At 48.4% G+C, this 12,301-nt stretch overlaps 1 protein-coding gene across 1 annotated transcript; it reads left to right on the top strand.

Moving 5' to 3' along the window:
* Positions 1-9,264: 9,264 nt before the first annotated feature.
* LOC311317948 (putative nuclease HARBI1) lies at positions 9,265-10,308 on the top strand (the record flags this gene model as incomplete). The annotated part of the gene is made up of 1 exon (XM_084449104.1): positions 9,265-10,308. One exon carries the CDS (start codon positions 9,265-9,267, stop codon positions 10,306-10,308), a length of 1,044 nt encoding a protein of 347 aa, XP_084305230.1.
* Positions 10,309-12,301: the final 1,993 nt, after the last annotated feature.

The following is a 12,301-nucleotide window of genomic DNA, read 5'->3' on the forward strand; positions in this document are numbered from 1 at the left end:
AACATGCTAGTTAGCTGAGCTAGCCCTTTGTTCCTAAACTAGCCAGCGTGGGAGCTAATATTGAGCTAGGTAGCTATATTATAGAGAGAAACAGAATGAGAGAGCATGAGAGCTATGGTAGTCTGACACCTTTGTTTTTTGTTTTGGTTACAGGATGAGCAAAAAGGTGAGGATTTGCAGCTCTCCCTTGGCCCCTCCATACCAGCCATCAAGAAGATCACTGTGCACTACAGCTTTGATTTTGCACAACAGGTGAGAATACGTTCATCCTATCATGCATTATCTAGTCTATTTAATCCACACATTCTGGTACTATTTTATCTATATGGAGTGCCAGTACTGTGGGCAATAGTTTAATGTACTTTCTTCCTTCTATTCTATTGCAGTTTTGATACTGAGAGACTTGGCATGGTTGTGGCCAGAGAACACCGTGATGCACCGGCCCCCGAGAGAAGGTCTTCTTGTGCAAGCCCCACCCGGACTGGACATGGCCAGACAGACGTATCTCTTTGACAAGATCAGAGAGTTCTGTTCTGATGAGGGACGAGACGTCACATGTCCCCCGCCAAACTCCACAGCAGCTCAGAACAAGACTGTCCGCTTGTAGATTCACTGCAGATCATCAGGACGGACAGCACTGCAGGAGAAAGGCCACAGCCTTTCCTGTTTTCCTGTTTGTATACTGAAGCGTTGCTTGTTCTCTTGCACAGACTTGCCCACACTTGCACAGACTGCATTGTTAGAATATTGAATACTGAGCTGAGTACTGTTGTTATTACCTTGAGTATTGAGCTGGGGACTGTTATTACTTTGTTGTACACTTGATCACAATGAACACTATGCACCTTGTCTATAAAACAGACAACTGACTGTACACTTTAACACTTAGACAGTTGCCTTTTTTTGTACACTTAACTACTTATGCTTGTACTTTATATTATGTATGTGACAATAAAGAACGTTAAATTTGAACTTCATCTTATATTGTTCTTAACTGCATTCACAACACAAGATTAATACTGACTCAGAGTGTGGGGTCAATAGTGAGAGAGCACCTCACTTGGCAGCCACTCTCAGGTAATACCCCAAGTTGACAGCCACTCTGACAGATAATGACAGATCGTCCAGTGGGGGAGTGGCTGGGGGTGCGGTTACCAGGCTATTGTTCACGCCCATTACCTGGCAGTCAGAGGTGTGGAAATGTTGGAGAACTTTGGAGGGAGATTTCTCAGCTAAGTTGATTTGGCAGTACTAGCATTCAAATAAGCATATCTTCTTCAAATATGTTCAGAATTCAATGTATGAGACCTCATTTGAAAGCTTACAATCTGCACTTTCATAATCTGTAAAAAACTGAAAAATGAAAATGCCTAGTTGAGGACCAAATTACCAGCGGCGGTCACATATTCATTCAATCTTTATTTAACCTCGTGAATCAATTGAGAGTAAGCTCTCATTTACAATGACGTATAATCACTCTATATTTGAACTTGTACTACAGGTGAGATAATCCTTTTTAATGGTCTCTCTCATTCGCTCTCCTAGCTGTGATGTTAGAGTTGTGCAAGACTTGGGTGTTCTCCTGCTCTGAGTGCCCATTCTCCTATACTTCCCAGATCTACCTCCACAAGCACATCAAGAGGAGCCATGACAACCTCTGTCTCTGCTGAGGAACACACAGCATTATGAAGTAGCCAGTGCCTTGGCGAAGGTGTTTGAGCAGCAGTCATCAATGGATTAACTCCCAAGACACAAGGAAGAGACAGCGCAACACGCGCTATGAATCCAGTGACGAAGGTAATATAATAAAGTGCATTCAACAGTCCCAAAAGAGTACTACTTGAGTTGACTAATCTGAGCTAATTTACCTCTACTATATGTTCCAGTGCCCAGGCAGCCGGTCGGCAGAACTCAGACCAGACCAGCTATGCCAGGTGCCAGAGCCGGAAGGCCTGCTCTGCCAGTTATCAATGCAGGTATCCATGCATGTTTGTGTTGGTGACATGTCTATGCATATTTGCACACTTACAGTTAACTCAGGACTTTCTGAAGACTCATGTACTCAGTTCACTAATTCGCGGATCTCACATCTCACTACTCGGCAGTAGATGTTCATCGCCCGGGTCCTTTGAGCCAAGGCGCTGTGAGCCCAGGCCCTTCAGCCCTTCAGACGTCCAGGCATGAGCAGCATGCATCAGCGATTAGCACCCCGGCCAGACCAGGTCAGGGTCTGACATGTCGAGTTGATTCTTCCCCTTATGCCAGAATCACTACGCCGCCAGCACCATAGTTTCCTGCTCATCCCTTTATCCTCTGGTTTTCAGGTAGTTCTCTGATGCCATCGCCTGTGAGACCAACAGCTCCAGCAGTGTTGCCATCAAGCTCTGCAGATGCTGGTATGCTGAATATTGTGAAGTACTTCATGCTGCATGTAGGGATATACTTTGAGTTGAATATCCATTATGGGACCGTACAATTACTTATAGCCACATCTGTGTTTAATATCCAGACTTCCAGAGGATGATGTGTCAGCAGTTCTCCAGCGTCATGCAGAGTCTGAGGGAGATGGCACAGACAATGATGAGGCTGGAGCAGAGACTGTCCGGCGAGTCTGCAGACAGCTATCGAGGAGCAGTACTGGATGACCTGCACCCTGCTAAAACGGAGGAGGAGCTGCTGGTCTTGGAGGAGCAGCTGAAGGACAAGGATCATCAAAGGAAGATGGTGAGTAACTTCAGGGCAGAACTTTGTTCCTTATTTTTGCAGGGAAGTGTTAAGGAAATGTAAAAGTAAATGATTGTCTTTATGTTTTGCAGACGCGATATCTGAGTTCCATTGGCGGCAAAGATCTGCCAGATGTGGTCCGGCGGGTGCTGTCAGCCATTGCCATACACAGAGTGTGGTGTGTCTAAAGCGTCCATGGGAAGAGGGGGAAGAAGCCTCTGAAGAATATGACCCTCTACAATGTCATATTACGTAAGGGATTGTTCATATTTTCGCAAAATAATACATCGTCTTTGCTTCATGCCATGTGCATTGAAACCATTCCCTTTTTGGTTAAAAGGTGCAGTTATGGCCTGTAAGCCAAGCACCACTGTGACGGAGGTGTCTGCCCAGCTGCAGGAGATGCTGAAACATGCCCCTGCTCGATGCAAAAAGGTATGTGATGTCAGGCAGTTAATTGTCTCGTATCCAGTGACATGGCACGCTTCCAATGAACGTATGCGACTTGCTTTTACAGCCATTTCATTATGTCCTAAGGCATCTGCTCCAGCCCAGCTGACCTCCCCAGCCCAGCCCCTGACCGCAGCTCCAGCCCTGACCACAGTGGAGTATTCAGATGAGGATGACCTCTTCTGCCCAGACCCTCGATTCAGATGTGGGTGACCCCCAGCCCGTCTCCCTAAACCTGCCTTTCCAGCCTGCCAGGATGGATGCCTTTTTTGTAAATAGTTTTTGTAAATTTTTACCTTTTTTTTGTGGGATACAACGGTCTGTTCCCGGTCTGCCTGCCACAGAATGTGCACTTTGTTTCATTTTTGTTTTTAGAACTTTTGCAATTGTCAGATAATGGGTTGCTAGCCAGAGCTTGTACATACTTTTTTTTGCTTTTCTGGCTATGCGTAATGTGACAGACCGTAAACCTCATCCTTGTAAATATGTTTACTTTTAATTTGTAATGTACCTTGTGTAATAAAATGTTCTAAACTGTTAATGGTGTTCAGTCTTATATTGGGTTGTATCATAATGCTTGCTGCTATATCCCCATATAGAATTAATTAGTTTTTGTACTGGTAAATGCTAAATATAGCCAGTGGTACTGCAAATGCTAAATATAGCCAGTGGTACTGCAAATGCTAAATATAGCCAGTGGTCAGGGTTTAGTAAGTAAGTGACCATATTTGCACCGTGCGAAAAAGACGTGCAGACCAAGTCGTATAAATACCTGTAAATCTAGTGTCAGCCAAGTGAGTTTATTACGGAAGTTCCTGCCCATGTTTTTTGCACGCGGCCGCAACCATATTTGCACCGTGCGAAAAAGACGTGCAGACCAAGTCATATAAATACCTGTAAATCTAGTGTCAGCCAAGTGAGTTTATAACGGAAGTTCCTGCCCACGTGATCACGTGTGTTCTTTGCACGCGGCCGCAACTTCTGAATGACGTGTCGTTCTAACGTAGCGGCTACTAATCGGCAGATCTCGCGTTTCCGTAAATGGCCGCGTAATTTCCGCACGTGGCGCAGATGAATCGTCACCTATAGCGGCCGTATGTAGAACGTTTGCGCAACCTGCGTGTGTTAGTAGGGTAGTCTAGCTGCCCTAAGCTAACATTACACGGATAACATAATGTATTCCACTCACATCGACTATTAACACAGTTTTATATAATGTAGTATCTTGTTTTATGTGGGTGTATAGAGATAGTCCCTCATATAGCTAATTGTGAAACTTGTATTTTGCGGCTTAACAGAATTTGTTCATATTTAGGTAAAATGTCCAGTTGGACTCAAGGATTAACTGATAACATTGTGGGGGTCAAGGGTCACAGATATCATGTTCAGCAGGCCAAAAACACCTTTTGTGATGTAAAAGGTGTTTTTGGCCTGCTGAACATGATATCTCAAGAATGGTATTACAGAATTTGTACATATTTGGCCTAAATGTCCATCATCATCATCATCTTCATCCGCTTATCCAGGGTCGGGTCGCGGAGGCAGCAGCTCCAGCAGGGAGCCCCAGACATCCCTTTCCCTAGCAGCATCAACCAGCTCTGCCTGGGGAATCTTTAGCCGCTCACAGGCCAGTGCGGAGATGTAGTCCCGCCACCTGGTCCTGGGTCTACCCCGCGGCCTCCTCCCAGCCGGACACGCCTGGAACACCTCCCTAGGGAGGCGCCCAGGAGGCATCCTCACTAGATGCCCGAACCACCTCAACTGGCTCCTTTCGACGCAAAGGAGCAGCGGCTCTACTCCGAGTCTCTCCCGGATGACTGAACTTCTCACCCGATCTCTCAGGGAGACCCCAGCCACCCTCCGGAGAAAACTCATTTCGGCCGCTTGTATCCGTGATCTCGTTCTTTCGGTCATGACCCATCCTTCATGACCATAGGTGAGGGTGGGGACGAAGATAGACCGGTAGATCGAGAGCTTTGCCTTTTGGCTCAGCTCTCTTTTCGTCACAACAGTGCGGTATAGCGACTGCAGAACCGCACCAGCTGCTCCGATTCTCCGGCCAAACTCCCTCTCCATGGTTCCCTCACTCGTGAACAAGACCCCCAGATACTTGAACTCCTTCACTTGGGGTAAGGACTCATTTCCTACTCGGAGCGGACAGGCCACCGGTTTCCTGCTGAGAACCATGGCCTCAGATTTAGAAGTGCTTATTCTCATCCCAGCCGCTTCACACTCAGTTGCGAACCTATCCAGAGAGTGCTGGAGGTCGCAGGCAGCTGATGCCATCAGGACCACATCATCTGCAAAAAGCAGTGACGTGATCCCCAGCTCACCGAACTGCAAACCCACCTCCCCCCGGCTACGCCTCGATATCCTGTCCATGAAAATCACAAACAGGATTGGTGACAAAGCGCAGCCCTGGCGGAGGCCAACACCCACCGGAAAGGCAGACGACTTACTGCCGAGGACCCGGACACAGCTCTCGCTCTGGGTGTACAGGGATTGGATGGCCCTAAGTAGGGACCCCCTCACCCCATACTCCCGCATAACTCTCCACAAGACCTCTCGGGGGACCCGGTCGTAAGCCTTCTCCAAGTCCACAAAACACATGTAGACAGGTTGGGCAAACTCCCAAGCCCCCTCCAAGATCCTTGCGAGAGTGAAGAGCTGGTCGGTAGTTCCACGACCAGGACGAAATCCGCATTGTTCCTCTTCGATCTGAGGTTCGACTATCGGCCGGACCCTCCTTTCCAGCACCTTGGAGTAAACTTTCCCTGGGAGGCTGAGTAATGTGATGCCTCTATAATTCGCACACACCCTCTGGTCCCCTTTTTTGAATATTGGGACCACCACCCCAGTCTGCCACTCCTTCGGCACTGACCCAGACTTCCACGCAGTGTTACAGAGGCGTGTCAACCAAGACAGCCCCTCTACACCCAGCGCCTTCAGCATTTCTGGACGGATCTCATCAGTCCCTGGGGCTCTGCCACTGTGGAGTTGTTTGACTACCTCAGTGACCTCCTCCAAGGACATTGACGACCCCCCATCATCTTCCGGCTCTGCCTCGATCGTAGAGGGTGGATTAGTCGGGTTCAGGAGTTCCTCAAAGTGCTCCTTCCAACGCTCAACAACCTCCTCAGTTGAGGTCAGCAGTGTCCCCTCCTTGCTGTATACAGCTTGGATGGTCCCCCGCTTTCCCTTCCTGAGGTGTCTGATGGTCTTCCAGAAACACTTTGGTGCCGACCGAAAGTCCTTCTCCATGGTTTCTCCGAACTCCTCCCACACCCGCTGCTTTGCCTTGGTCACAGCCAAAGCCGCAGCCCTCCGGGCCAGTCGATACCCTGCAACTGTTTCTGGGGTCTCCCGGGCTAACATAACCCGGAAGGCCTCCTTCTTCAGTCGGACGGCTTCCCTCACCACCGCTGTCCACCACGGTGTCCGAGGGTTACCGCCCCTTGAGGTACCTATGGCCCTCAGGCCACAGCTCCCAGCCGCAGCTTCAGCAATGGAGGCTTTGAACACCGACCACTCATGCTCGATGTCCCCAACCTCCACAGGGATGCCTGAGAAGCTCCGCCGGAGGTGGCAATTGAAATCTCTCCGGACAGGCTCTTCCTCCAGACGTTCCCAGTTCACCCTCACTACACGCTTGGGTTTTCCAGGTCTGTCCAGAAGTTTCCCCCGCCATCGAAACCAGCTCACCACCAGATGGTGATCAGTGGACAGCTCTGCCCCTCTCTTTACCCGAGTGTCCAAAACGCATGGCCTCAGATCAGATGATACGATAACGAAATCGATCATCGACCTTCGGCCTAAGGTGTTCTGATGCCAGGTGTACTTGTGGGCATCCTTGTGTTCGAACATGGTGTTTGTTATGGACAAACCGTGACTAGCACAGAAGTCCAACAACAGAACACCACTCGGGTTCAGATCGTGGTGGCCATGCCTCCCAATCACGCCCCTCCAAGTTTCTCCATCATTGCCTACGTGTGCATTGAAGTCCCCCAGTAGGACACTGGAGTCCCCTGCAGGAGCCCCCAAAAGGACTCCACTCAGGGTCTGCAGGAAGGCTGAGTACTCTGAACTGCTGTTCGGTGCATAAGCACAAACCACAGTCAGAGTCCCCCCCCCCACAGTCCTAAGGCGCAGGGAGGCGACCCTCTCGTCCACTGGGGTGAACTCCAGCACAGAGGCGCTCAGCTGGGGGCTAGCTAGTATAGCCACACCTGCCTTACGCCTCATACCGTGAGCAACTCCGGAGAAGAACAGGGTCCAACCCCTATCCAGGAGTTTGGTTCCAGCGCCGGTGCTGTGCGTAGAGGTTAGCCCCACCAGGTGTAATTGGTATCGCTCCACCTCCCTCACAAGCTCCGGCTCCTTCCCCCCCAGCGAGGTCACGTTCCATGTCCCCAGAGCCAGCCTTTGCCGCCCGGGTCCGGTCCGTCGGTGTCCCCCGCCTTCACCGCCACCTAGTTGGCAGCGCACCCGACCCCGACAATTTCTCCCGCGGGTGGTGGGTCCACGGGACGATGGAGGAGGAGATGGTGCTTCCACGTTGCTTATTCGGGCTGGGCCCGGCCGGGCTCCGTGGTAAGCCCGGCCACCAGGCGCTCGCATGCGGGCCCTCCGTCTGGGCCTGGCTCCAGACGAGGGCCCCGGGCTTCCTCCGGGCCGGGTCTCTCTTCCATTAGGTTTTAATTTCATTGGGTTTTTTTGCCTGTAACCCCAGGTAGGGGGGCTAGGGGGTACTACCACTTGCCCAAGGTGGACCCCCAGACTAGTGGAGGGAAGGAGGCGTCTTACTTCTCCATTCTAGTTTTGCAACTAGCCACTGCCCACTAAATGTCCAGTTGGATTTAATTAGATTATTTGGATTAGATTTTGGTAGTCAAAGGTCAAGGTCAAACAAATGGCACTTTTGAACACTAACACTAGCTAGCTTACGCTAACAATAAAGCTAGCGCTAGCTAATGCTAGCTAGCTAATGCTAATTCTAACACATTAGCGTTAGCATTAGCTAGCATTAGCGTAAGCTATTCTAGCTGTAATGCTAGCATTAGTGTTAGCTAGCATTACAGCAAAGCTGAATCCCAATCTGAGTGCGCAAACCGCACTTGCGGCCCCTCGCACTTGTGGCCTGAGGCCTGAGCACTTAATTGACGTCAGCTGGAAGGGCCAGAGGGTGCAGGGCCGTGAATTAAATGGGACAGCACTCCCAGGCTGTGTTCGGAATCGCTCCCTCGTTCCCTCACTCCCTATTCCCTATATAGGGTTCACTATGTAGTGAACTACCTAGGGAATGGTTTAAGGAGTATTCGGACACTACACCGAACGTCACAAAAATGCGTCGGTCATTCGTGTGATGCAAGCGGATGCGCCCAGTATCATGTAAACAAACAAGTCTAACAGGGAGCATTCACGCTGCAGGTTGAGATGTACTCACTCAGGTAGTATCGGATTTGCTTTTGTGTGTTCATTTTGAATGTTAAATCCCAAATAAAGTGCTGAAATTTAAATTCTAATCATGTGCATGTGTTTTTTCTACTTTGGTCCTGTCTGTTAATTGCAAGATGTAACGTTGGCTATAGCCGCGCTACCTAGCTCGCTATGAAGCGCACGATCAAGTAACATGTTTACAAACATTAAATGTTTACGATTTAGCTCCGCGAGCTAGAGTTCACTAACGCCGGGCGTTTGAGATTTACCTCAGTGTGGGAGAAAGGAAAACGGTGAAGTGACTTAGCCTACACAATGCCGGTCCCGAATGTCGCTTTGTTGCTGCTCGTTCAGCTTCGTTTCCTGAGGCAGAGGCGAAGGCGCAGAAGAGCTCACCTTGACCATCTGATAAGTCTGTTGCTGATTCGCAGACATCAACCGGTAAATAGACCAACCAACTTCTATTACTTGTTAGCTAGCTAGCTTTAAGAAAGCCCTTACAACCTTTCTAGTCAGATGGCTAATGTTCATGAAGTCTTTGCTACATTATTAGTGTGATAGACAACCCCAGCAATAGCGACTGCTGTGAAACATTTAATTAACATGATTTATTAAAACATTAACACTAACAATATTAAAACATGTTCATTTCAGATGCAGGCCCGGAGATACTGCGCCATTAACAATGCCATGCCAGTCCTACGCCTGTTTTTTGATGAGGATGCGGACCTGAAGCCGGACTACAGGCTGAGCCGGGCTTCCCTGCAGTCCCTCATCCAGATGGTCAGTAGCCATCAGGACCATGGATGGGGCCATCACCTGGATGTCCTGGTGTTTGTATTTTGGCTCGCCAGTGCCACCTCATATTGCGTGGTTTCGCGGGCCTTTAATATTCCCCGGACCACAGTCCACGACATGGTCCACCGCGTGGCCAAGAAGCTGCTGGCAGTAACACACAGGGTTATCAAGTTCCCAAGCCGCGCTGACCTGGAGACGGTGGGAGAAGGGTTCAGTCGGCTGGCTGGCTCTGATGTTTTCTCCACCGTGGTTGGCAGCATTGATGGCTGCCAAATCCGTATCAAACCCCCCTCAGATGCCCAGTGCTATCTGAATCGGAAATTGTTCCATTCAATCCAGCTCCAGGCGGTCGTGGATCACAAGGGGGTGTTCCTAGACATCTTTGTTGGGTACCCGGGGTCTGTCCACGACTCAAGAGTCCTCAGGAACAGCCCCCTCTTCAGCCAACAGCTCTACCCACCAGAGGGCTACTGCATCCTTGGGGATGGTGGGTACCCTTGCCTGTCAGCCCCCATCACACTCATCACCCCATACAAGGAGCCAGTGCGTAGTCCCGTCGCCAGAAGGTTCAATCGCCATCACGCCAAGGCCAGGTCGATTGTGGAGCGCACGTTTGGTGTCATGAAAACCCGGTGGAGGTCAATTTTTTTCAAGGCACTTGAGGTGAAGCCAACCTTTGCGCCCGACGTTGTCGCCTGCTGTGCCATACTGCACAACATCTGCACATCAAATGGTGACGTCATGGAGCCAGCTGAGGAGTTCTTCAGGCCCGATGACAACGCTGACGAGCCACATCTTCAGGATCAGCAGCGTGGGGAGCGAATCAGACAGCAGATGGCAGCGGCTGTCTCTGCTCCTGGTCATCTGGTGCCAGCTCTTGAGGGCCATGATTACCTGTGAGCTTGGAAGAAGAGAGGGGGAAGATCAAAAATCAGTTCTTTTTTTACCGCCTTGAGGCTTTGACTTTATGGAATCAGTTCTTTTTTTTACCGCCTTGAGGCTTTGACTTTATGGAATCAGTTCTTTTTTTTACCGCCTTGAGGCTTTGACTTTATAGAATCCGTTCTTTTTTGTTTTTAAACATTTTTATGGAAGGCACTGGATCAGCGTTCCCGTCGCGCCTTCTGTCAGTACCTGTCCAACAGGGAAGCTAATGATCCAAACTATATCTATCACCACATTTTTTTTCTTTAATTGTATCCATTTTATGTGCAAAATCACAACCCATCTGACTGCATTATTCCTGTTAAATTTAAAATGCATAAATGTTAAATACAAGCAATACCACCCTATATGATTTCTTTCTCTATTCATCTTGTTCATAACATCAATATGTTGCCATTACTCTATACTATAAATAAACTTGCCTTGCCTTACAAGTTTATGTTGGCCTGGTTGTCTGATCCCTGCTGGATGAGTGTTTAATATTCTGTACAGAAAGGTAACATAACCCACAGTTAGCCTCTGTAACACATGGACAAGATGGGACGGGACGGTCCCAGGCATGGAGTACATGGGATACCTTTAACCACAGTTGGCTATATATGTTACACGACGACACAAGATATCTAATCTTATGAACGCTTTTTTACATTGATATCTACAGAGCTATTAAACATGGCAATGGATATACAATTCCATTAGAAGTCCAACGTGGTAAACATAGGAAGACATCGGTGAGCTAGCCTACTCTCCCCTCAAATGTGCACGGCGATATCAACCACGACGTAACACATAATAATAAATCAGTAGAGCGCATTTCTAGGACCCAATGAGTTCATATATTTACAGTATAATAATAACAATAATGATAGACCTAACATATAAATCACATTCAATTAATGTTTTACATGCAAAGCAATATCGGCACCAAAATTAGCCATAGCCTACCTACAAGCATGATCAACCCTATTCTCCATCTTCAGACTGAAAGCACGTGGCACAAAATGCGCACTAATGCACCGCGAGAATGATCTCCTTCTTCCTTACAATGAAGTAATTGAACATAATCTATACTACTAAGTGTAAATGTAGCATTGCTTAATCAGGCATACCTGTATTTTTAAAACATAATTGTATTAATATATAATTATTTTTTTCCAAAATCAAAACGTTTATTTATTTATTTTTATAATTATATTACAAGAGCATATTGTTTCAAGTATAAAACCCATACCTGTAGAAGTACTTCTTTTTTCCTTCTCGGGCCTATGTCCTTATAATTTAGTCATAACACTTCCCCAACTGGAGAATTCCCATCTATATGATGCAACAGCAGACACAAAGACAGATAAGACATTTAATATACTTGATTTATTTTTCTGCAATTTTCTCTAACAAAGCGAGAAGTCTCTCCTCTCTAGCTTCCTCTCTTGCGGCTCTCTCCTCTGCCCTCTCCGTCACCCTGCGGAGAAACTGGAGGACAGGGTCTGCCTGCTCTGCCTCTTCTTTTCTCCGCTTGGAGGCAGGCCTTTCTTCTGCCTCCTCTCCCTGGTTCTCTCTCTCTCCTGCTTCCTGCCTGTCCCCTGCCTCAGGACCCTGCTCTGCTGCAGGCTCAGCCACTGCAGTGGCCCTGGAGTGTTCCCCCCAGGCTGAGGCAACAAGGACGGGAGGCCGAATAGACGGCTTCCCCCCAAGTGCCTCATCCATGAGGGGGTACCACTTCCAGTTCCCTGCAGTGGCTTCCCCCGACTCTGTGCTGCTGCCAGTTGGTGGTGATTTGAGCTCCTTAAAATGATCAAGGCCAGGACTTATAAAATACTGATGCAACAGACACAGTACTGTCAGTACATTATTGATTCTTAAGCTGTAGTAGAAGCACTGTGCTATAAACTGAGGACAACATACCTTGTAGGTTTTTTTCATGTTCTCCCACTTTTTTGCTGCTCTGGCA

This window comes from Borostomias antarcticus, assembly GCF_949987555.1.
Source record: "Borostomias antarcticus genome assembly, chromosome: 14".
NCBI lineage: Eukaryota > Metazoa > Chordata > Actinopteri > Stomiiformes > Stomiidae > Borostomias > Borostomias antarcticus.